This window comes from Hyalella azteca, unplaced genomic scaffold (assembly GCF_000764305.2).
Source record: "Hyalella azteca isolate HAZT.00-mixed unplaced genomic scaffold, Hazt_2.0.2 contig16338, whole genome shotgun sequence".
Classification (NCBI taxonomy): Eukaryota; Metazoa; Arthropoda; class Malacostraca; order Amphipoda; family Hyalellidae; genus Hyalella; species Hyalella azteca.
Window position 1 is genome coordinate 304,016 of NW_025946162.1, and position 25,598 is coordinate 329,613.

General features: G+C 41.2%; 2 protein-coding genes across 2 annotated transcripts in view; one reads left to right on the forward strand and one right to left on the reverse strand.

Annotated features, from left to right (window-relative positions):
- The window catches only part of LOC108673256 (centrosomal protein of 135 kDa), a 53,238-nt gene that overhangs the window by 20,968 nt on the left and 6,672 nt on the right, over positions 1-25,598 (reverse strand). The window lies entirely within an intron of this gene.
- LOC108673263 lies at positions 1,813-24,562 on the forward strand (the record flags this gene model as incomplete). Its single annotated transcript, XM_018161063.2, is given in 5 exon segments — positions 1,813-2,139; positions 16,012-17,689; positions 18,295-18,422; positions 23,117-23,280; positions 23,462-24,562. Coding segments are annotated over 4 exon segments (2,308 nt in total), but the record flags the coding sequence as incomplete, so codon positions are not given.

Below are 25,598 nucleotides of genomic sequence, written 5' to 3' on the forward strand. Positions count from 1 at the left end.
GCAAGCCGGGAATCGCACCCCTTCGCCGCCTGGACTCAAGCTGAGCATACAAACAAACATCGCTGTCTAGCACGCGTAGCTTTGACAATTACTGATGAAGTGATGACGTCGACAGTATTCAAAAGTCCAACATTTGGCACCAAAAATAGGCAGTTGACTGCATTATAAGGCTTCATCACGCGGTTGTCGTGAAAAAAAATTGACTTTGTTTGATTTTTGAGCGTATAATGAAAAGTTTCACTTGTGTGCTATAGTTTTGTATCACGAACCCAAACCTTCCCGCGTGGTGGAAATGTCAATGTCGCATCAAAGACGAATTTTTATAGTGACAATATAATACAATAGTAACATTAAAATAGTAACAATCTTCCGTACATGAATAATTGTACCAATACCTTACGACCCAAACATTTCCGCATCGAGTAAGGTTATTGTTCCAGGATATTTAGGTATTGCGTAAACTCAAAATGGCTCTAATTTAGCATATTCTATCATGGATATGAAAGCAGAGAAGATAAATCCAGACAAAATATATGAAGGCTGAGGAGGGCGGGCGGCGGTGTTGGGGTGACGCTCACCTCGTCGTCGCCGATGCTGAGGATGAAAGTGAATCTTGCTCGCTGCCACCCCGACCTCTAATGCAGTCAGCATGCTTGACCACGACACGCCTGCTTAATCCCACGACCATTTTAAGCCCTACAACCATACTAAACTCCATGGCCTGTCTGAGTTCTAAGACTACTTTAAACTGTACGATCATACTTATATTGTTCTACATCCAAGCTCAGCTACACGACCATTCCAAGCTACACGACCACTCCAAGCTACACGACCATCCTAAGCTACACGACCATCCCAAGCTGTATAATCATTCTAAGCTCCACCATCATAGACTAAACGATGATCCTAAATCACGAGGATTCGTACTTACATAAACATCATCAACCTCTACAATGACCAACAATTATCACGATGAACGCATGTCTGAAAGCAAGCAAAAAGCTACACGTTGATCAACTGCTTGACTACCGACGTATTCTTGGGCCGCAACCTCGCGACCCAGAACCCCTGACTTTGGCTCTGCAGGTCAAGTCTTCAGCTCTTCTTATGCAAGTCAGGCAAGGAGCAGATTTTTTATTTATACTATCGTTCTAAATTTAATCAAATTACTTGTATGCGACTGCGAGAGGGATGTCGAAACATGCGCATATGGTAATCGCTCGGATTATGTCGAGTAACATTGTATGAAAAATTATGAGTTATCAAAATGGCGATAGAGGTGATTAAAATTATCATAAGTGATTTTTACACCAATAAATTATTTTTTTTTTAGCTGAAGAGGATAAACGTAAGGCAAATAGATGTTCATCAAACCTTTTTAAAATGTGAATCTGTTGTGGAAGTCACAAATAGAAGCAGTTTCAGAATTACAGAAAGTTGATGTGTTATTTAAACTTAAATTGACAAGTCCGGTAGCATTTGATAGAAATGATGAAATTCTCATAGGTTTCATTCCCAATTAATATCGTGATACGAAAAAGCCAACGGCCTCAGTTATTACCAAAATAATTGTACCACTCGTCATATGAATCACGGTAAAATCTGTCCCATACTAAATTCTGTCTAACCTGTGATGTACAGACGAATTGCAAAGCAGAATATTTAATAACAAAGCATAATATATATAAAGTGCCCCGATTCACCTTTCATGAATACAGGGCATATGAAGATTAACGACGGCACACGAGTGATAGCTCTGAGGTGAGCTCGACGAGGGGACACCCGCAGCGTCAGTGCCTTGTGCGTTGCTGCCTGGTGAGGATGTGCGTCGCTGGTGACTGAGGCCAGTGACAGAACTTACGCCACATCAGCTGATAAGTGATGCCTTGCTTTAGAGGCAACTAGGTCAGGGCGAAGACATTTAATTTATTAAAGTTTACACCGCAGTCAAGAAATACTTTATTACGCAGGACTAAGAATTTTGGACGGACGGAAAATGTTGTACATAATTACTTTAGTCTAAAGAGTGTCGAATATTATCGTTTTTCAGAACACGTTTCCCCGACTCGATCTTGTGCAAGACAGACTAAGTGGGGAAATATACTCATCAACACAAATATCATCGGCGGCTATATGATGGTGAGGAAAATGCACGATTTTTGTCAACATTTGCATATTGTATGTCTCTGCTCTCTATCTAATATTATTGCTATAGTTGCCGTAGAAGAATCTAAAGAAGAAAGTGCGTTCAGCACAAAGATGCCGATATAAAAATGATAGTTAAACAATTGTGATTGAAAATAAATCATTGATATGCATGCTGCATTACGGCATGATAAATCGAATATAAATAATACATGGTTTGATAAGTAGTTCGATATTTTTTTGCTTCGACCAAGGTATTTGCAAATCAAAATGTTACGAATATATTGAATGCATTAAAGGTGCAATACGTTCACAAGTATTAACTTTTGACTTTTTAAATTTATTTTTACTGCTATTAAATGAGAATGAAACTCGTCATTAGATGTATATCATAATGACAAATTCTGTTTTTATATCGTAATTAGGTATATATTGATTTGTATTTGAATAAATTACGATTCATTCGACGTGTTGAGTGTTGCAGTACTCAGCACGTTTACGAAAGTGAACGCTCCTTGACCTAATGACAAGCGCCTAGCAAAAGACGAAGCGATTGCTGCAAGTCAAAGAATATAACAGATGGAGTCAATAAGTAGCCTTGCAACATATAATATTAAGACGCCGGTCACATAGTAACATTCTAGACTACAATCTAGAAACTCAAGAAATGCTCTTGACACCAAAACGCATATATTTGCTGATAGAGTGCGCCATGCTACGAGCATTAGAACAGTTCCGTGAGAACTTTAATTGACGTGAACAAGGCGTAAACATCTGCGATTATGAGAACGATTCTCGTGTCGCAACGCAAAAGTGAGCGGCAAGCGTAAATATCAGGCAATGCGAGCTGTAGCAACTTGGTAATACTGAATGTTGCTGCAATATCAATACAGCAAAATACATTCACTACAACATTGTCAGCAATCAAAGAGCTCTAAATGGCGCGCATTTCGATCCCTAGCGATTAATGGAATTGTTCGTAACAACAATCTCCTTAATTACGTAGCGGCTTGCCTGCGCATCACAAGTTTTTTCTTATGCAAACGAAGAAGCGTAGGCAGCGTCTGCCGAGTAGAACCTGGAGGCTGTGAAGCGTACAGCAGTGAAAGTAATAGCTTGTTACGCAAAGTAAAACTTGCAGCTCATCCAAGCCTATAAGCATTGATGGACCACATGACAAGCGCGTGTCTATAAAGAAAAATACACGCGGACTAATATATATTAATGGATTAATGATGATACTTAAATATTTAATGTATTAATGACGATGAGACTGATGATCCTGAAATGAGCGCGAATGATCTCAAAGCGATGAATGCATTGAACTGTCTTCATTCATTCATACATGTTATACACTAATACCATCTAATATCTGAAAATGAACAGAAATACTTCAAATTTTTGCTTTTATTAACGGCATAACGCGGCATAAAAAAATATTTCACATCGAAGCGAAGCGAAGATCGACAAATTTTAGGATATTGGAAAGTTTTTCATCGAAACTGCTTGTTTGTGCAATTCATGTACAACGCGTTCATAATGTACGGATAACCTAACTAGTTAATTTCCTTTATATATATTTCCATAATCATCGTCTGAAAATTTTAAGCACATTTAGGAATATAATTTCCGTCAAACATATCTCTAACAGGAACAGAAAAATAATGCAGAATCCAAGGTTATCCAAGGTTAATGCAGGTTATTTCAATCACATTGAGTCACGCGTGTCCTGCGTGTATAAAAACCACCTGACGATTTCCAGAGATCGAAGGCGTCCGGTGGGACACTCAGCGATTATCCAGATTACCTGGATTATCTATCTGTTAAGTCCTCGCCACGCAGAGATGCTATAGAGACGATGATCCTCACATCGTGTTATTAGAGCGACGAATACAGCGATAAAGATGGTGATATAAAAGCGTCTTTCCCAAGCAGCCGAGACGTGAACGCGAGGAGCGTCAGCCGAGAAGCCGAGACATGAGAAGCAAAAACATTCATGGCCAAGCAATTCACATTCACAACAAAAACCCTCTATGGCCAAGCAATTCACATTCACAACAAAAATCATTCATGGCCAAGCAATTCACATTCACAACAAAAATCATCCATGGCCAAGCAATTCAGATTCACAACAAAAACCCTCTATGGCCAAGCCATTCACATTCACAATAAAAACCATCCATGGCCAAGCATCAAATTCACATCAAAAACCCTCCATGGCCAAGCAATTCACATTCACAACAAAAACACTCCATGACCAAGCAATCATCAGAATTTTTGTCGGCCGGAACTCCATGAAAAATTGCACTTGGCACGGCGACACGAAAAAATATCCTCGAGACCGAGACATGGTGAATAAATTCTGCATTGCGGCCGGATTTTAAATTAAGCCGCAAAGCAGAACCATATAACCCAGAAATAATCTTAAATATTTAGTTTTGAAACACTATTGAAGTAATTTAGCTTCGTTTAAACTATCCTCGCTCCTTTTCAACTTCAACTACTATAATATATCACCCATACACAATTTATTTTAAACTTGCACATATACCATATACCATCAAACAGAAACGTTTCACTAACACGCACACGCACTCGTGCGTGACGCAACATATCTACGCAAGACATAACAGGTGCGTGATGACAAACAGCAGCACGAACCATACAAACATGCAGCACGATCGACAACAACGAAACACCGCAGTAAACAATCGCTGCTATGAAAACAAACTTTTAACAGTCCGAAATGATGAGATATATTATAATTAGTGGCATCAGTTTTTTATCGGCGATTGATTCATTAGTATCAATGACAATAGTACCTAATTCGAATTTTTTTGCTATTTATCGAAAAGTCAAATGACAGATCTTGCAGTTCATTGGGCATGACAGGTAGATTGGCATGAATTGACTTGGCGAGCATAAAATGATAATCAGCTTTCAAGGCTTTAGAACCGTTTCAACTTTGTTAACCACTCCAGGCACATATGTTTCCTTGCGTCTTTTGAAACACAAAATGCGGACTTAATACGTTCCGTCACAGTTTTTACTTGGACAGAAACTTCTTGGGTAAATGAGCTAAGTAGATAGAAAATAGCGGAAAAGTTTACGGGGCGGGTAATAGCTCATCATTTTACAGTTATCTCTATGTTGTGTTGAATTATTACTTCTTCTTTGCATTGTTCAACACTGAACCAATATTATCCTCTAAATTAAAAAAATGAATAACGTATTACGAAACTGAATTACTGGATAACGAAACAGAATAACATATTAGTTTGCAAAAACGTAGCTTTGGAAGCCCAAGCGCAGCAGGTCAAGCGAGGATTTATGTGAAGATCGGCGCGCAGAGTACCTCAAGAGCCTCGTGTGTGGGGGAGTAACAAATGTCCACAATGTACGCAGAAAAAGATTGTGTAAAATTGTTCAAATAATGGCACTGTTCAATTCTTACCCTAGACTGAAAAGAGATCTGGCGCAGCAATGCCACGTCCTTGTGCCAAGCCAAGCTGGATCAGAATGACCCACATGGGGTATAAAAGCTTCGCTATTTGGTCAAAGACTCACTCATTTCTGAGTCTGACCTGAGTGACGTACTCACAGTAATTAATGAAGTAACCTAAGAATTCCTTAATCGTCGGTGATGCAGGGCTGAATTTTAGGTTCCAAACAACAACTGCTAAGATTTCTTATGCACGCATAGAGGTCAGCTGGGTCAGCTTCAATTCCTGGAAACTTAACTAATGAATTACTGTGGATTTCCCAGACCTTCGTAGTAATTGACACTTTAATGTTCTCAGCGTTGAAGAGTGTAACAAGCCAATCAATAAAAGGAAGCACAGCTGCTCATGCGTGCAGTTGTATTGGTTGTTATATTGAGTACGGCATTTGCCGCTTAATTAAAAAAGCATAGCTCTTCATTTGGTCAGATATACAAATTGTTAAGGGTTCATCTTTGCAGCTCTGATGCCAGATTTTTTTAGCAAAAACGTGTAAAAGCTTTTACCTAGAAAAACAATCACGCGATTCAATAAATTATTAATATTACACCGCAAAAAATACTATTCAAAATGACGTTCATGTATCGCCATGCACGCAGTGCGATTGGTTGTAGCCAAGAGGCTCGTTAAAACTGCCACTAACTGAAGTTGAATTTAGAAGGAACAGAAGTAGTTGTAGTTAGAAGGAACAGAGGTAGTTCAGCCAATAAAAATTCACGCGTAAACAAAGGAACAGAATTCGGATGGATGGTTTCGTCTCCGCACGAAAGCGAACCTGGAGACGCTGCGGACCGGCTTGAGAGGGGCGGGTTTTTCGGAGACAGTTTCTCCGTGGCCAGCACGCGGAGACTCTCGCTCGCCTTACCCCGCGGTGAAACTGGATCGTGGCTGTGTTATGGTCACCGATATAGGTATAGAACACTAGAGGCTTCCAATGAGTCCAGGTTTAAAAGGTACACACGAAAAATGTTTGTTCATCATAAGTTGAACTTTTTGCTTTTGTGTATGTCATCCTGACACATTTTCGCCCGGCGAAAGGGCGCATCAGTGTGACGTCCGCTGTTTGCACGTGCTGTGGGTAAGAAAGTGTCACTATTTGCGTAATACGATCCATTAATTATTTGGAGTGTAGCGTCACGCTATGATTATTTAAATCTTAAATTCCGTACATCACGCGCAATTCAATTGCATTGTCTGATTTATGAATAGAATAGTGTTCATACACGAGTCCTGGGGGTAAAGCCGAAGAAATTACTTCAGGCTTGTTTCCTATTATAGGCGTGAAGTTAAGCGATTTGCGCGGCCGTTTGGCCTGAGAATCCATGGAGCTTGAATGAACCCAAAAACACCGGGAACTTTTCTTGAAATAGCGAGCTGATGGTGCTGAGTGATGAGTAACTGCTTCGACAATATTTATATGCTTCTTATTGAGTAATTACAAGAATAGTGAGATAGCAATATTGATAATTAGCTTAATCAAACAGCGTTATTGATAACACTGCATTCCTTGATTAAGTATTCATGACAATCTGGTCGTAAAAATTAAATGAATTGAAAATTATACCTTGTAGTAACTTGGCTAATGGCATAGTGCTAAATCAAGCTAATCAATCATTCATGAACAAACCAACGATTACTAACTGTTCAATAACACAGGTTCAATAACTTAGCATCATTCGAGCGCCACCTCTTGCTTTCATGTGCCGAGCTCATCAACGAAAATAACCCTCAGATTTGCCGAAAATTTCCCCAATTTTGGTTGTCGTTGGAATTTTTCGGAGGCTGGCAAAGGCGCGCGCTCCAAATGAGACTTTGATGAGAATTGTGCAAGAGACGTTGCATTGAAGTTGACGAACTGAGCGCATTTTTTGGGCTGGCAATAAAAACACGCCGGGACGAAAATAAGTGTTTTGATTTTAGTTCGTAGGACGCTTATTCAAAGACCGTCCTCATCAGTCCTTGCACGCACGTGCGTCGTCGGCGTAAATACTCCAAGAAAATCAAAGCGGTTCAATTATGTTCATATAATCTATGATTCCAGGCCTAAAATATGAGGAACGAAGCGTTGGCAATATTTGGTTACGTTAGAGAATGCACAGAATTAAACAAATTCATGGAAAATAACTTCTAACTTCGTAACGTTTTCGTCCATAATTATGACATACTTCACATGTACGCCATCGTAGCCACAATTAAGAATTTGACGAACGTTTTATACCGTGATATGATCATGAGAGCAGAGCACCGCATGACAATCAGGGAGCATCACAAATGTAGTCAGCGTTTACGTTAGTCTATTTCTGCACTGCCGACCCTCTGGCTGTGATAAAAATCGAAGGTCACTTTCTACTTTGGTTGCAATATTCTGTACACCCTAAATTTAAAACTGATAGTCAATACACTCGTAAAAAGCATACGAAGAAAATTTCTGCCACTAGTAGCAGAGGGCGCGTTTAAACGATTTTTTTCGTCTACAAATGAAAACCAGTCCATGAAAAACTTACTGAACGCCCGCCGAAGAAACCGAAAGCAGTCAGTGCAAAAACCAGCAACACGCAGCGGCAGAAAATTGTGCGTATACAACAACGAAGAATGCAAGCCCAAACAAACCGCCTTATGCAAGCGCGTCTTAGAAAATGTAATTTTAGCGCGAGGACAAAACACTTCCTGCAGCTAGTCGAGGCCGTCTGAAAAATAATGAACAGCTTCCGTACGGACGTCGATATTGCCTGGGGAACGAAAAAGTGAGGGAGTGTTGTTGTTGCTCAGGAGTGTTGTGGTTACTGAGGAGTGTTGGGGTGGCTGAGGAGTGTTGGGGTTACTGAGGAGTGTTGGGTTACTGAGGAGTGTTGCGATTGCTGAGGAGTGTTGGGGTTACTGAGGAGTGTTGGGGTTACTGAGGAGTGTTGCGATTGCTGAGGAGTGTTGGGGTTACTGAGGAGTGTTGGGNTGCTGAGGAGTGTTGGGGTTGCTCAGGAGTGTTGGGGTTGCTCAGGAGTGTTGGGGTTGCTCAGGAGTGTTGGGGTTGCTCAGGAGTGTTGGGGTTGCTCAGGAGTGTTGTGGTTGCTCAGGAGTGTTGGGGTTGCTCAGGAGTGTTGGGGTTGCTCAGGAGTGTTGGGGTTGCTGATGAGTGTTGGGGTTGCCAATTTTCAAAAAATGCCTCAAAAAAGCATCGTACGCGCTTCCGTCGTGGCAAAAAATTCGAAGGCCAGAGGAACGTTTAATGGATGTGCTTCATGTTAAGGAGCTTCCGGAGTTATATAGTCTATCCAACGCAAGACTATAAGGTTAAGACATAAGCTATAACCCAACGCATGACTATAAGGCTAAGACATTAGTCATTACCCAACGCCAGACTATAAGGTTAAGACATAAGCCTATATCTAAAGCAAGACTATAAGGTTAAGACATAAGCCTATATCTAAAGCAAGACTATAAGGTTAAGACATAAGACTATACCCAAGGCAAGACTATAAGGTTAAGACATAAGACATAACCCAAAGCAAGACTATAAGATTAAGACATAAGACTATACCCAAGGCAAGACTATAAGGTTAAGACATAAGACATAACCCAAAGCAAGACTATAAGGTTAAGACATAAGACTATACCCAAGGCAAGGCTATAAGGGTAAGACATAAGACTATACCCAAGGCAAGACTATAAGGTTAAGACACAAGACATAACCCAACGCAAGACTATAAGGCTAAGACATAAGACATAACCCAAAGCAAGACTATAAGGCTAAGACACAAGACATAACCCAAAGCAAGACTATAAGGTTAGGACATAAGACATAACCCAAGGCAATACTATAAGGTTAAGACATAAGACATAACCCTAGGCAAGACTATAAGGTTAAGACACAAGACATAACCCAAAGCAAGACTATAAGGTTAAGACACAAGACATAACCCAAAGCAAGACTATAAGGTTAAGACATAAGACATAACCCTAGGCAAGACTATAAGGTTAAGACAGAAGACAAGACATAACTCAGCGCAAAACTATAAGGTTAAGAAATAAGAGAAATAAGCCTATACCCAAAGCAAGACTATAAGGTTAAGACATAAGACATAACCCAATGCATGACTATAAGGTTAAGACATAAGACATAACCCAAAGCAAGACTATAAGGTTAAGACATAAGACATAACCCAATGCATGACTATAAGGTTAAGACATAAGACATAACCCAACGCAAGACTATAAGGTAAAGACATGAGACATAACTCAAGGCAAGACATTATATACGAGGTGAGCGGATGGTCAGTCGCCTGACACTAGTTGACCCTGACTGCATGTACGGCTGACTGGTTGTTGTGCATGACAGTACGCTAGTGGTGTTTNAGTAAGGCAGAAACGCCTGACACTGCAGCAAGGCAGTAAGGCAGAAACGCCTGACACTGCAGCAAGGCAGTAAGGCAGAAACGCCTGACACTGCAGCAAGGCAGTAAGGCAGAAACGCCTGACAATGCAGCAAGGCAGTATGGCAGCAACGCCTGACAATGCAGCAAGGCAGTAAGGCAGAAACGCTTGACACTGCAGCAAGGCAGTAAGGCAGAAACGCCTGACACTGCAGCAAGGAAGGCAGCAACGTCAAATAAATAAGACCTCTTTTCAATGTTCACCTAGCACCGAATACAATTCAACTGTAATGACCTCGTGACAAATACGATTGTTTTTCAAGGAAAGGCATAACAGCGCGAGGAAGAGCAGCCGACGCTCAAGCCTGAGGTCCGGCGGTAAAAGTAAAAGTGAGGCGGTGGTCTTGAGTGACAACATATGGCTGAAGCATAGCGTCAACTCGGCCACGTTGTTTTCCGGGACCAAGCTCGCTAAATTTGCACGGTTATCGCATTTATGACGATTGCCGAGAATACTGACAACATATGGCTGAAGTATAGCGTCAACTCGGCCACGTTGTTTTCCGGGACCAAGCTCGCAAAATTTACACGATTATCGCATTTATAACGATTGCCGAGAATTTGTATTGCTTGTCAGCTTTAATTAGCTCAGCTTGAACCCTGAATGTTAATTGGCCGACGGACTTGCAATGAAGGAGTTGTTCTTGTGCACCTGACCTCCAGCGGGAGGGTTTCACTTTACGACGTCTCGTCTTCAGGGCGATCGTAATCGAAAGTGACTCGACGTGAACGCTTATTACTTGACCGCAGAATTAACAGTAGCGATATTGTTATTATAAGGAATATCCTGAACAATATTTGTCCTTTTTGAAGTGAAAAGTTAGGATCTTGACAGCATTTCTCAAGAAGTTCCACATGTTATCGAATTAAGGAATATTTGGTTTACAGTGGGGGGAAATAAATATTCGTACACTTGAAAAATCGTATTTTAATGTATGTAAGTACACAAACTTAACAGGAAAAGTGATTTAAATTATGTATAGAGACGCATAGTAGTACTTACATACATTAAAATACGATTTTTCAAGTGTACGAATATTTATTTCCCCCCACTGTATATCCTGCGGTACGTAATGCTGAACATGATGTTAACACGACACATTTCAGTGCACTGGAATCCCTTCTTATGGCTTACTAAAGTATAATAATTTCACGAGCATCATACTTTTTTCTCATGCAAGAAAGTTTGATCGGCCAGTCACGATAAAGCGGAAGGCTGTTCTCATGAAGTCTGTGGTTCACAAATGAAAGTGACGAAAATAAGCGACCTCGACTTAAATACTTCAGGCGCGATCTTCCGGCCACCGCAGGCGACTTAAAGACTTACGAATTGCCTCAACAGTCACACTAGTTCGAAGAGAGCATAATACGGCAGATAAATGCGAACGCCAAAAGGAAGTAACCAAAAGAGAACGTTTAGTGACAGTATTGTCGAACTTTTCTACGTGACAAAACCGCCAAATGAGGAAGTGGACCGCTGAACTGTACTTAACCATTCACATATGTTTGGGTAAAGAGACTGAAATCGTTAACAATTTCCTGGAAATGCCGCAGAACATTTCTCTGCGTAACTAAATACAGACTGGGAAGTAAATTGCGAGCAATTCAAAAGTGACTCGGCGCAGCGAGTCTATGTTGTACGTAAAATGACTAAAACTAATAACGATTCGCGTGAAAATTTTACTGTAAATAATGAATCGTTGTGGAGCTTTTACGATATGAGCTTATTCAGATGCAGGACTGCAAATGCAGAAGCTGCTTGACGATTGCACTAAGTAATTTCTTCCAGAATCATTATTCTACTATAAACTTGAAAGAAAACTGAACACTGCCAAAAAATAATCTGGATACTCATTATAATAATAATAATCACACGTCTTGAAGCGATGAGCGTTTGAGAAGAAGCTATAATAAGCATTCAACCGCACCCAAAATCCAACAGACTACAGGACCGCGTCTATGACCTTGATATTTCTGCGTTGGCTGCAGGGAGCGCTCCTTAACAACAGTTCTTGATTTAAAACGAGTATTCGTGAGAATAATGGTTCATGCAGCAGACACATTAACACAAAGGCAAAATATAATAACAATGTGGCATAAATAGAACAAAGCAAGCCAGTCTTTGTCACTAAATGGGTGCTGTTAACGAATTTAATCATTTTTTTTTCAATGCATAAAACTTAATTTCAATTCCTTATAAGTAGAAATTGCTTCGTTCAAAATGAAATGAATTGAAAAAAACACTGCACGGAATTATTTTTTTTGTATCCCATAAGTATTATTTTCTGAAAACAATTCCCAATTTACACCGATACATTTCCACAATTATATACTTAAAAATTCGACGTTCGACCTTTACGATCCAAAATTATAATAATGCGCCAGAAATAACATCGCTTTCGTCCTGAAGCGGCTGTATGAACTGATAACCCAGCATAATTTTACTGCCGATGGTTTCATTATCCACGATTAGATTCATGTCCAGACAAATGGATCGAGATCAGGTTCATGGCTCACGACACACGAATAAAAATAATTCAACAACTAGATTGCAATATATAATTTGAATACACCACGCAGTGTCGGGAGATGAGACCTGCCTAGTCATGTTGTCGACATGAGGCATGCAAGCAGCCTCGACTGCCACGATGGTTGGCGAAGTAAAGACGGCCGGCCATCCGATAAATACTGGCCGCACATAACACGTCCATGATATTTCCATCAACGGACATTTCTCGGTGGTGAGGTGCTTGATTTGTATTGCTGCTGCGGGAAGTGGCGACATGAGAAAAATAATTTTACTTGACATAGACCCTCACCCCCAATTAAGTAGAGGGAATGCGCGTTTGATGTGGCTCAAACACTGCAATGAAAATTAGGATTCAAACCGTTTTGATCTTCTACTTTCGACAGTGAGATATTGAATGGACTCGATCTAGACTCGGCCCTGGAATTATCGGCCCCAAGCAACACTGGTTCACCAGAAGGTTATTTATACCGTTAAAAGTCAACATTGATTTTCCTGCAGATATAATCTCTGCGATATTTTGCACTCGGACGACATTCATATAGAACTTACAAGATAAGGCTCGAGCAAACTCCCCCTTAAAGCTCGCAGTGCTTCGAGGTTCTGATAACGAGGCAAATTATCGAGCATCGCGCTCTACACTTCCTAGTTCCCGCATCACCTTGATCTCGATACCGTTCACATCAGCACAATAACTACAGTAACTCCAGTAGTATCCGTTTTATCTATAAAATTAGCTCGGTGTTCAGTAAATCAGCAAATGTGTCCGCATTCAAGTGTTTTATTACAGGACCCAGAAGCATGTGTCTGTATCTGAATATGATAACGGCTCATTAAAGAAGGATTTGATTTAATAATCACCGTCAGTAAATTTAAGGCTTGATTTATTTAAATAACTTTTGATGAGGTTTGCATTAAATACCTGCTAGAATATCAAAGAAGACAGCAAGCGTAATTACGTACTATTTACGTTATATTTGACACTGAACAAACAATATAAAATAGCTCAAGGTTCCCCAGAATGAAATATCGTTATTACATTCCTTTTATTTTTTACACCATTCTAGAAGTGAAAAACGGGTCATTTTTATCAGGCTTCTCACTCAAGGTAAATTATGCCAATTTTGTTGACGAAAAACAAAATTTACAACGACAGCACTGCTCCATGACGTAACGCCTTCTGCTGCCTTTCCAAATGGTCCTTGAATACATCTCCTTGAAGAAACATTTTATTAGACTCCTGCGTCTCGAAATAATTTTCTCGAAATGAACCGGGACAGACGAAACGAGACGAGAAAATTCCGGGAAAAAAATAAGGGACAGAGGGTAAAATTTGTCCCGGAATAAACATATGAACCGAGACAAGACTTCTGTCCCGGACTTTAAAACTTGTGTCCCGGTAAATTATGAACCGGGACGAGACAGACAGATTTGAAACGAAAATTAGTGGTCCGACAAACACCGCAAACCTGTCGATGTATGCATGGCTGAGTATTGAGTCGAAAATGTTACTCTTAAGTCTTAACTAAGGCTTCGATGGCACTTATGGGAATCGTACGAATATGAGTCGAGTTTATTACGCGTTAGGAACGAGTTCAGGCGCCGTGGAGCGCACAGGGAGTAGGGACGCAGTGTCTAGATTAGTCGGCCAATTAGTAGACAGTGGAGTGGAGTCCTGGTAAGATATTCCTAATAATACTAAAGCTAGTTTTAGATTATCTCTGCCTTTAGTAAAATTTTGTGCTACGCCTCTAGGAAATCTTCACAATTGCGCAGTTTCCTAAATTGTTATCAAACACTTGGGCTTGTTTAACGTTATTTAGAAAGGATACACATGGATATTTCGAGTTATTTTTTGAAGATCAACCTATTATATTTTTTCCAACTTAAATTTTGTTGTATTTTAAAATGTTGTTGATATTTCTTTTCAAACTTTTTGTTGAAGGAGATTGCTTAAGGCAAATCAAAGTCTGTCCAGATAGCCGATGTCACCATCTACAGCAAGTATGGCCTCCTCCAAACCATCATATAGAACACAATTTTTGAAAAAAACGTGTTTTTCCATTTGTATTTGCCTGCCAAGATTAAGTACCATATTAAACCACAACATGTATTCGTAGCAAAAATCATTTCAATTGCCGAGCTCCAATCCGAATAGTAAAAGGATACGTCTCAAGTTATTATATAAATGCAGAGGTGGGCAGTAGCGCGCTACATGTAGCGGCCGCTACATTTTCAGTAGCGGTAGCGGCGCTACATTTAAGCAATTGTAGCGGTAGCGCCCGCTACATATTTAAGTAGCGATACGAGGTTTTGCCGCTACAGCGCTACCGCTACATTTATAGATAAAGCCTTTAGGTTTTACTTAATAGTATTAAATATTATTTAAAAACCAGCATGATACATACATAATATGAATTACAGAATAAAACTGTACGAAAGTTTTCGGTGTAATGTTGTCAACCTCAGCCTGTTACTATTTTTTTTAATAAAGGCCTACCACACTCACCATTCCAACAAAAAAAAAGGAATTGATTTTATTAATTAACTAGTTACTAGTTACTACTGTTACTACTAGTTACTGTTACTAGTATCAACATGTTAGTTGTTAGTCCAGAGGTGGGCAGTAGCGCGCTACATGTAGCGGCCGCTACATTTTCGGTAGCGGTAGCGGCGCTACATTTAAGCAATTGTAGCGGTAGCGGCCGCGGCCGCTACATTTAAGCACTTGCAGCGGTAGCGGTAGCGGCGCTACATTTAAGCAATTGTAGCGGCAGCGGTAGCGCCCGCTACATTTAGAGCATGTAGCGGTAGCGGCCGCTATATTTCAAAGTAGCGCTGCCCAGCTCTGTATAAATGTATGATGGTAAGCCAAAGTTTATACCACATCAATAATTGATTCGTCTCATTATGTCTCGTTAAAATGGCTATAAATTCCGGGAAATTTTAAGGTGCCTATTTTAACCGGGATGTCTCGTCTCGTCTCGGTATCGTCCCGGAATTCCTACGGAGGGCTGAAAATTGTCCCGGTTTTTATTACGAACCGGGACAGAGCCTGTTGTCTCGTCTCGTCTCGTCTCGGAATAAACAAAATGCCAAACGCAGGAGTCTACATTTTATGTTTGCCTTTTCCAAATGATCTTTAAATACAAGTTCTCAAGGAAACGTTTGATATTTTTTTCCAAGTTTTCAGTGGCTACTGCTCCTTGGAGTAACAGTTTCTGTTTGCCTTTCTTAAAAGGTCTTCTTACGATTAAAACTTAAAATATAATTTCAACTTCGCTAGTTGACTTTCAGTTCAGTGCTTGTTTATTTGAGAAAAAATATTAATGAAGTCTGCCGATAGATGATCAAAAATCGCGCGAGTTTCGATTTCATCGAGTATCCGACTAACGTCGCCAATTTTTTGCAGGTACATCTGAACTGGAATTGAAATTCAAGTGTTGAAGAGAGTTCGTGTTGCATCTACTGCCGGCGTAGCGACAAATATAGCAATTAATGCGCTGTGTTAACAGGCATTCATAAACATGCGAGAAAGAAACTTTCCTTAGAACAACTACACAAAGACATTAAATTATCAATTATTAATAATTAATCACAACACAAAGCGTCTACGGGTGATGCTCTCTAGCATCGGAGACGACCGATAGAGTCAGAAGGCTCTGAAGAGATCAGAGCAGCGACCACCAAGGATAACGACCCAGAGAAAATACGATCCACTTTTTACGAAGAGATTTGACACCAGAAAACACCCATGGGGGATAATCAGAGCAGTGGTACGAGAGGTATAATGTAATAGGAAAATTCCTCGAGAACAGAGAAGGAATGTTGCTACTGTATGTGCAGGAATGAAGTTATACCTCAGAATATACGCAATATTTCCGGATTGCGGATGGTCATTCAGGAGCTGAAGGCTGACGTCAAAGAGCGTTGAACTCAGGAACAAGAACACGTGGAATAATTTCAACAATGGCTAAGTTCTAGTAAGAAAGTAACCAATATAAAACGAATTTAGCTAAGTACAACTTCGATCACGAACAAAACTAAACGAAGGACAACTTCAACGACAACCAAATTTAACGATAAACAACTTAATAACGAACAAATCAAACGACGAATAATTTCCCCCTTATAAAATCGAGCTAAGAACCGAGCCTGCCGAGGTCAAGCCTGACATGCAGGAAGCCAGGCGCGTTGGTGGCGCTGCTATACTGCCGCGTCAGCAAGGAAGAGACGCCACGCTAACAAGACCTTCACAGGCCGACACGCTCTGCAACCTCATGATGTTTAGCAAAAAAAGTGCCTTAAATAGCAACTTCTCAACAAAAAAGTTCAGCACGAGTATTACAAATTCTAATATCGCTGGATATAAAGCGATAAAAATGTTAGACACTTTACGAGCGGGAGTTAAAAATAAGAACGAGGACATGAAGCACAGAAGAATGACGAGTGGAGAGGAGATAAGTACAACACAAGCAACAATGTTGAAGGCTGGGAGAACAGAAGTTGTTGAAGGCAGTACGACTGAAATAAATTCATTTCTAACTATTTTTAGTGATCTCGCGTTCATGTTCCTAGCTTTTTTTATCTTCACGCGCAGAAAAGTAGAGTTGTTATTACAATATTTCTGTGTGAACATAGTGTATAAAATACCATTAATATACCAAATAAAACCAAGTTTAGCAGTAGAATATATCACGTCGCATGTAGTCAGATCTGGATCAAAGTCAAATATTTCACAAGGACAAATATTACGACCCAAGAAGACGATGTGGACCAGCAGCGCCAACAGATCCACGGCAGGTCGTCAGGGGCTGACATGGCTGCCGTGGAGCTTCCTCCTGCTACTGTCGTGCACCCACAGCCTCGTCAGCGTCAGGGACATACACGACGCCCTCCGCTGGGTGTCCAAGGGGACTTTATTACAGCACAAGGATCCCCAGGAGCTGGGGAAGACCATCACCGTCGGGGCACAGGCTGCCATCATACCCCCAGCCTGGGCCAACATCACAGTGAACCCCTGCGCGATACGCTCCTGGCAACTACTCTACTGGCCTCAGCACGACAAATGCTACAAGATCTTCTCGCAGGTCAGTACGGGCGTTGCCTTAAATCTCATAAGAATATCGAATACAAAGATAATAAATTATCGCATTGCATGTGCAATAGTGAGTAAGTTCAGAATACTAAAATTTGGTCTTAAATTCATTAAATGATAAAATAAAGGTCAAGAAGATATAGATGGAAGTTTTACATCACCCTTATAACTAGTCAATAACTCGACGCTGCCAGCGGTGTAAATTTCTCCGCAAATGCTACCCTACGTCCTGATAGAAGTGTTACTTGGGCTACGTCGAAACAGGTGTTAGCCGCCAGATCCTATAGGTGACAAGTGTTTGTAGCAAACCATAACGTCGCAACAGGTCTCTGTTGCTGGGCTCAACGTTATAACTATAACGTCCGTTGCTGTGTTATGTTTGGTGAAAAATAATATCTCTCATCTAGGTTAATGAAAAATTTTTAATGATAGCATGAGATACGGAGAACAATACTACGTACTCAGTACGAGGATATCTCTCATATAGGTTTATGAAATAATTGTTAATGATAGAATGAGATACGGCGAACAATACTATTCAGTACGTATAGGAACTAATATTTGATAGTGGCATGAGATGCGGGTGTGTTGGTGCAGGGTCCCTGCGATGAAGGTGAGGAGGTGTACCACGCTGGAGGGGTGGCCAGATGTCGGTGTGAGAAGGGCAAGCTGCGCTACCGCGGCCGCTGCTATCAGGCCTACACCAGAGGGCCCTGCAAGCTCAGGTCAGTGTCCGCGCTTGTCTCAATTAAAGGAATAATATTCAGAACATTAATGAATTTTGACGCATTCATTGCAGTAATAACATTCATGAACTTCAATTAGTTTCAAATTTACCGCTGCCGCTGCTATCAAGACCACGCCACAGCTAGGGCCGTGCAATCCCAGGTCCGCACGTGGTGCACTTGTGGCCGTGAAATGAAAATTATTCTTGGTGTTTGAAGCATTAAAGACCGTTACAACATTCATTTAACTCAGAACTTTCATGGCAATAACGACATTTTATTAGCATACATGACATTCGTCCTATTCATGGCAGTTGCATCGTGTATTCAGCAATTAGTTGCGTCTTGAGATTCCTGGTTGATCGCATGCTGCTAAAAGAGATGCTATAAGATCGATCAGTTCAGTACACTGAGATACAGCGTATCTTACAAGCATCGCCTGCGTACGACGAAGACACATCGTCACGCAGTTCATGGTTTGGTAGTCACGGCGATCTCATACATACAGAGACTCGTGCACACGCAGTGCACGCACTGCTTCACGAAAGTAAAGACACCCCAGCTTTCTAACATTAAATAGTTATTGTTTATGAGATAATATATGCTGCATAAATTCATAAACTATTATTAAATTGTAGTGAATATTGAAGAAAAACCCTTCTGCATCCTCAGTAAATATAGGCATTAGGGAATTGAAACATTCCTACCAAACGTCATCGTTGGTGCATAAATTGATTTTACTTTATCTTTCTCACTATAAATGAAAATAAATAAGGATAGGAAGGCCCTGTCCTCCCAATTGAGGCTATGTCATTAGGTGTTGTCAAAAACCCATACCACAAAATGAAACGTACGTATACAAAAATGATAATATACACAAAGGCCGGGGGTGGCGTGGCCGTAAAAACGCTCGTCATTAATTGTAGACCTTGATGAGCGAGTGACATTGCGGTGAATGCATCGTTAACTGTTTCCACCATCACGATAACCATGATTGTGATGAAGGCCGAGTATGGACGTAACCATCACTACAGTGTCATCACAGCATGGCGACATTATGAAGTAACAGGAGCTCGTGCAACTGATAACAGTTATCATTAAACTCTGAAATTATTACTAATCGAAAATATTCCAGCATTTGTTTAGGAAAAATAAATATTTTCTTACTTGTAATGAAAAGAAACAAGTAAATCAAACAACTCAGCCTATTCTTTGTTTCTATTATTCGTTATTACGATAAGGTCGTTTACATACATATATCACATTTTACACATCAAACTTTGATAATTGTTGATAATTTTTCGATAATTGTTTTGTTAATTCGCACATAAAACATTGATGGAAACTAAACAGCCAAAAATATGGAAATAATTATATCCAGAAATAAGCTACACAAACCATGAACATGGATTCAGGCACCGCAATTTCTGGCAGTCCATTTACCATCGATAATTTAGCCAGGAGAACTGAGCACTGTTCTGATCGCCTACATAGCAGGACATAGGATCGCTATCCTTATGTTGATTATAATCTTTACGGTGATTGCAATCATCACTTAACTTCATATTAACGTCAAATGCCTATAGCAGTTGTGATAGCAGGCCAAGCAGCGACCTAAATTTTTATGACAGGGCAGCAGTAATATGGATTTTTTAGAATAGCGGAACAAAGTCGCGGTGCACTGTGACCACTCAAAACAATCTATAAATAATAATCTGAGGATTTCCACGAAATTAATGCAACTCAAGTTACTCTATTAATAGAGGTCATTGAAGCGTGCAAAATATAAGAAATTTGAAACAAAAGTTTCGCGCAGTGATAACTTAAAAGTTTTGTGTCGGGACTATTTTGACGTCTTTTTGAAAGCTAGAAAAATGTAATAGAATATTCTTCTACCTTATAGTTCAATCTTATGATTAAACTGCAATCTTATGAAAAAGTCATTATTTGGACTTGTTTAAACAAAGTCCACAGAAGCGCAGTTTAGACTGGCGTTTTGTGTGCAGTGAATTCACCCTGAATGGTGATGGTGATCTCATGGAGTATAATAACAAAGAAAGATCGTCGGGCGCAAGGTCAATGGAGGGCCACGCAATTCTTAGGAGAGCTTTCACTCTCACTGCTTGTTTTGTGCTCAAAAATATCAGTTTCATTCATGTGAACAAAGACGCGTCCGATGAAAGCCATCCATCCCCTAGCTCCACGGTGCGTTCTCAATACAATTCCATTCACGGAGGTCGCAAAAATTAGAGATTGGCCTGCCTTTTTTTGCAGGCGGCGATTAAAGAGCAAATCCACCGCATCGGGTGCGGGTATTCAATTTCAGAAGATTTTATTTCATTCACTGAAAAATAGGTACTGCGTCATATTCAATAACGTAGATATTTCTATAGCAAATTTTCAGAGTATTTAAAAGACTTAAATAGCTTGCAATTTATTTGAGGCAGAGTACTATTTCCTTGTGTTTATTCGCACATAAACATGAAGAAAATGTGCGCGCGCTCGTTATATACAGGGTGATTCATGTAAATCGCCTGTTAAGTATTTCACGCCAAGCAGCCAGATGTTGTAGAAAAAGGGCGAAGAGTATTTCAAATGAAAGGCAGGGTCAGTCCCGCCTAGTCACTAGTCAGTTGCCACTATGCATTGGACAAGTGAGCATCGTGCAATTGCTGTCGAGCTAGGCGCACTTTTCTAATGGCCGTTCCATTATCGCTACTCAACGAGCATTCCGTACTAGGTTCCGTATTTGTCCTTCTGGTCGGGTTCCTGATCGGAAATCACTTGTTACGCTGGTGAACAGATTTAGAGCGAGTAGAAGTGTGCATGTAAGAGGGTCTGGAGGTCAGCGGACAGCCACAACACCCGAAAAATTAACTTAGAGAGTTAGAAAAACGTCTCGTCGTTCTCCACACCGTTTAGTATAGGTAAACATGCTGCTATTCTGGGGATTTCGAAAAACAGTGTGGTACGAATATTCTACAAAAAACTACAATTTTATCCCTACAAATTATCTGTGGGGGTTATCTTAGATCAATTGTTCACAGTGACTGTCCAAGGACCCTACCTCATTTGAAGAACAACATACGCCAAGCCATCGCCAACATACACGCGTCAATATGCTTCGGCGAGTTGAACAAAACTTCAAAAATCCGAACTTCAAAATTGCCTCAAAAAAATTGAATGCATTGACAATGGGAGCCGTCATTTGTTCATTTTCATCTTTAAAACTAAGTGATACAAAAAATTCCGGTGATTTTTTTTCAATAAAATTTATTTTGTAATGATAGCTCTACTAGTTCTTTTTTTGTTGAACTTCTAAAGCAGGAAGTTTCCGTGAATCGCCCCGTACATGGTTCAACAGATTATCGAAGATTTGGTATAAATGCTTGCAGAAGACGATGATCCACAGCAAACGAAAGGAATTTTGGCCCCAATGAAACGCGTTATAAATTGCATCGGATACCGTGAGTTTGCCATTAGGCACTGCCTAAATTACAAGTCCACCCATTCCATGCAATCAATAGTTTGTATATCTATTCATACTGCGCTGTTGGTGCAGCGCCAATTGTCAGAACTCGTCAGAGAAGATAAGTTTTTTCAAACCGAGTAGCGCAATTTATGATGAGGCAAGTCATTCTGAAGAACTTGAAATATACCGTGTCACGTGAAATATTATGCTCAATATAAATAATTAGAAAGATCACAGCCAACCACTTCTTTCGACATTTGATCCAAACCTTGATGACTTAAACGAGATGCGCGAAGGTCGCACATTATATGATCCACAAAGCGAGAGTTTCATCAATTTCGCAAAGGTTAAATAAGCGTAGACTGCAGGGAAGACACGCGACTAGCAAAACATTTGCATCGACCTTTGCGGTGTCTCCATTATGAGCCTGGAATCGTTTGCTCGAAATGTCGCGAGTCATTCACACACTGACAAGAAACTGGGCCACATCAATGTTGGCCAGTAGTCGGTTATGCAGCGGCCTCTGCAACTACGCCTATCATTTTTAATCGGGGCACCGAAACGTATAAAAATTTTATTAGGACTTTTTGAAAAATTTAGCAAAACCTTGAGCGTTGATTGCTAGCTCCAGATGATGGTACCGACCACCATGGTAGTAGCGTTTAACATGAGTATACACAACATGGAAACATGAACAACGGTATGGGTGAATCAGAATTAATTATCGCTGAAACATCGCAAATTACGAAATAGAATTGTTAAATTAATCCACAAATCTTATATTTGATTTCCAAACAGTTTTATCGAATAAATTCGATTACCAAAGCTTTTGCCGAATAAAATCAGTGATCTGACGTGGATAAAACATGAAGAGATAAAATAAGTTGCTTATTGCCGAAATTATCACCCAATTCGAATGAGATTTCGGGAGCGGCGGCGTATTTCGAAGATAGGTCGGACACACAGCAGGCAAAAAAATAACCGGATTGGTGATTATTTTTAATTTCAATTACTCGTAATAGTAAAAGTTATTCAATAGCTATATTTCTTTCCTCGTACAGGTGGCCGACCAGAAATTGTGCTCGAAAATTAAAAAGTTTCAGGAATTTTTTCAAGTTGATCTTCACTCGTGCCGAGACCATCAGTTCCCTTTTCATAACATGTCATTTCAAATCTCTAAAACTAGATATATATCAAGAATATATTTTTTGTTATCGTGCAGGGAGTACTTGACGAGCAGCAAAGCCGAGGATGAGGCCGAGTGTCGCGGTTTCCACGAGTGTGTGGCGGGCGACGTGTTCTGGCCGCAGGATGAGAAGTGTCATCGTCAGTACACGCAAGGGCCCTGCCAGCACGGCGATCTCATACACCTCCACCCCGACACAGGTGTGTAGCTCATTTAAACATATATAAATAATATCAGGTCCCATCGATACGAAATGTTGTAGAGGCTGTGTTATGGGATGAACTGTCAAACAGACGAGACATGCGATACTTTGATGAATGTTTTTTCAATCGTAATCAAGATTTTCGTTGCTAAATTCATTGAACTCGAGTGCTTGAACAGGCTGGCCGACATGTGGGTGTGACCAGTCCCTGATGCGGATGCAGTTCTGGCATCATACGGAGACCTGTCATGAGCTGCTCACACGAGGTCCCTGCGTGACAGGCCACGTTTTCGACTACAACAGCGTCACCAGGAAAACTGAATGTGGTTGCAGCTCTTCTAAGAGTTCTAATTACCACAGGGAAACAGACCAGTGCTACCCGCTGGACACACAAGGACCTTGTCCAGACGGCCACACTTTTTCACTACCGATGAGTGCCAAAGAGCCCATGTGCACTTGTCTTCATGGACACTTGCTCCATGTTGGTACAGGAACGTGCCAGAGGGCATACACTAGAGCGGTGTGCAGGTCAGGAGAGTTCCTGATACCCGACACCGCGGCAGCGGAGGGTGTGGGCAAATGTGCACGAGTGCCCTGCAGTAACACTGGGCAGCTCTACCATCCCGACACCGACTCCTGTTACCCTGTCGGGTCAAGAGGACCTTGTGCGGAAGGAAAGCTCTGGGTGTACGAGAGAGCGTCCTCGCTAAGAGGAAGGTGTCACTGTGATGAAAAACTGGTGGGGTATTGGGCTCCTCATAATCTCTGTTACCCCTTGGGGGAAGAAGGACCGTGTCCCCCGCGACATGTGGTCACCTTCAGCCCCACCAAAGGCCTTGCTTGTTCCTGTGACCGCAGACGTGGCTATACTCGCTGGAAAGGCCGCTGTGAACGCATCACAGCAGCTGACATTATCCGCGACCTGATCAGTAGAAACCTCATGGCCCCGACGCAAGAACAAGACGAAGACTTAACCAACAGTGTGATGTTTCCTCGAGCCAGAAGCCTTAAAGATGACTCTTCATCGCCACTAACTACCATTGCTCGTTTCATAAGAGCCACAACAACCACCACAACGACGCCTCGGCCGACCAAACGGACACTTGAAGCGATGAGGGCAGTGGGCGCGTCGAGCAGAGGCTTGGTCAACAGCATCGAGGAGCCTGCAGACGTGGGGTCTGACACCCATGCGTTGGGTGGAGACGATGACATCAGCACGAGGATCGCTCGCCTCACGCACAGAGGACTCATCACACGGCGAACAAGACGGCCTAGAATGCAATTGTGATGGGTTACCTAGACGAGTTTGAAGTTCAGTCATAGTTCTAAGAGGTTTATCCAGAATTGTGTGATGTACACAAAGAATTCAGTGATATTCACCAAGAGCTTAGTCATAATCGCTCAAAGTTCAGTGATTCCCATATGTGAAATTTTGGACGTCTGCGTCCACGGCCATGTTGATACACCACTCTCGTCGTCCGCCATCTTCCAGCCATCGGCAGACAGGTCGTCCCCGCCACCGAGACCATGGAGGCAACACAACGTTACTAACGCACATCTGAGCTCGACCAGTTGATGCAAAACGTTGCTGTTTGTTTATTGTACATGATATTGCAGCAGATCCAGGCGATCAGGGATTTTACTAAATAAGTTTATACATTTGTTTCTTGAAGGACTTTGAAGCGAGCTTCCGCCATGCTAATTTCACACCCCATCTTCGGTCCCACCACACTTCATCCCATCCTGAGAGTACGAACTCTTCAATGCACAGTCGCTCCCTCCCCTCGCTGTGGTATGCCACAATCTTGTTGAAGGTCTCACTTTCGAAGTTATTTGAGTGTCTGGGGGTCGTACTCGCTTAAGTACACGTAGCAGCCGATTTCTCGTCTGGGATTGGTGAATTTAGCTCGAGAAGTCGTCAGTAGGCTAATGGAGTTACGAATTCATTAATACTCATGACACTGCGGTCCTTGGTTTTTATCTCCCAAATGTTTAACCAGAGTACAGTGATGTTCTCCCACAGCTTAGTCGTGTTCGCCGAAAGTTCAGTGAAGTTTAGTTTTAGACTCAGGTCCATTTGACCATCATGCCAAATGAGTCGCTCCTTTATTACTGATCCCACATAGAATTTAAGAGCACAGCGCACTGCTATAAACCCTATAGTTTAATCAATGGGCATTACTGCAGCATCTGGCCTAGCGTCAGCTTTTCCTCCCTGTCTTTATTTTCAGACTCGCGTAAGGTGAGCGATTACGAGACAGTTTCGAAGTAGTTCAGATATCCTGCATATGATCTATTTAGAATAGTGCGCCACCA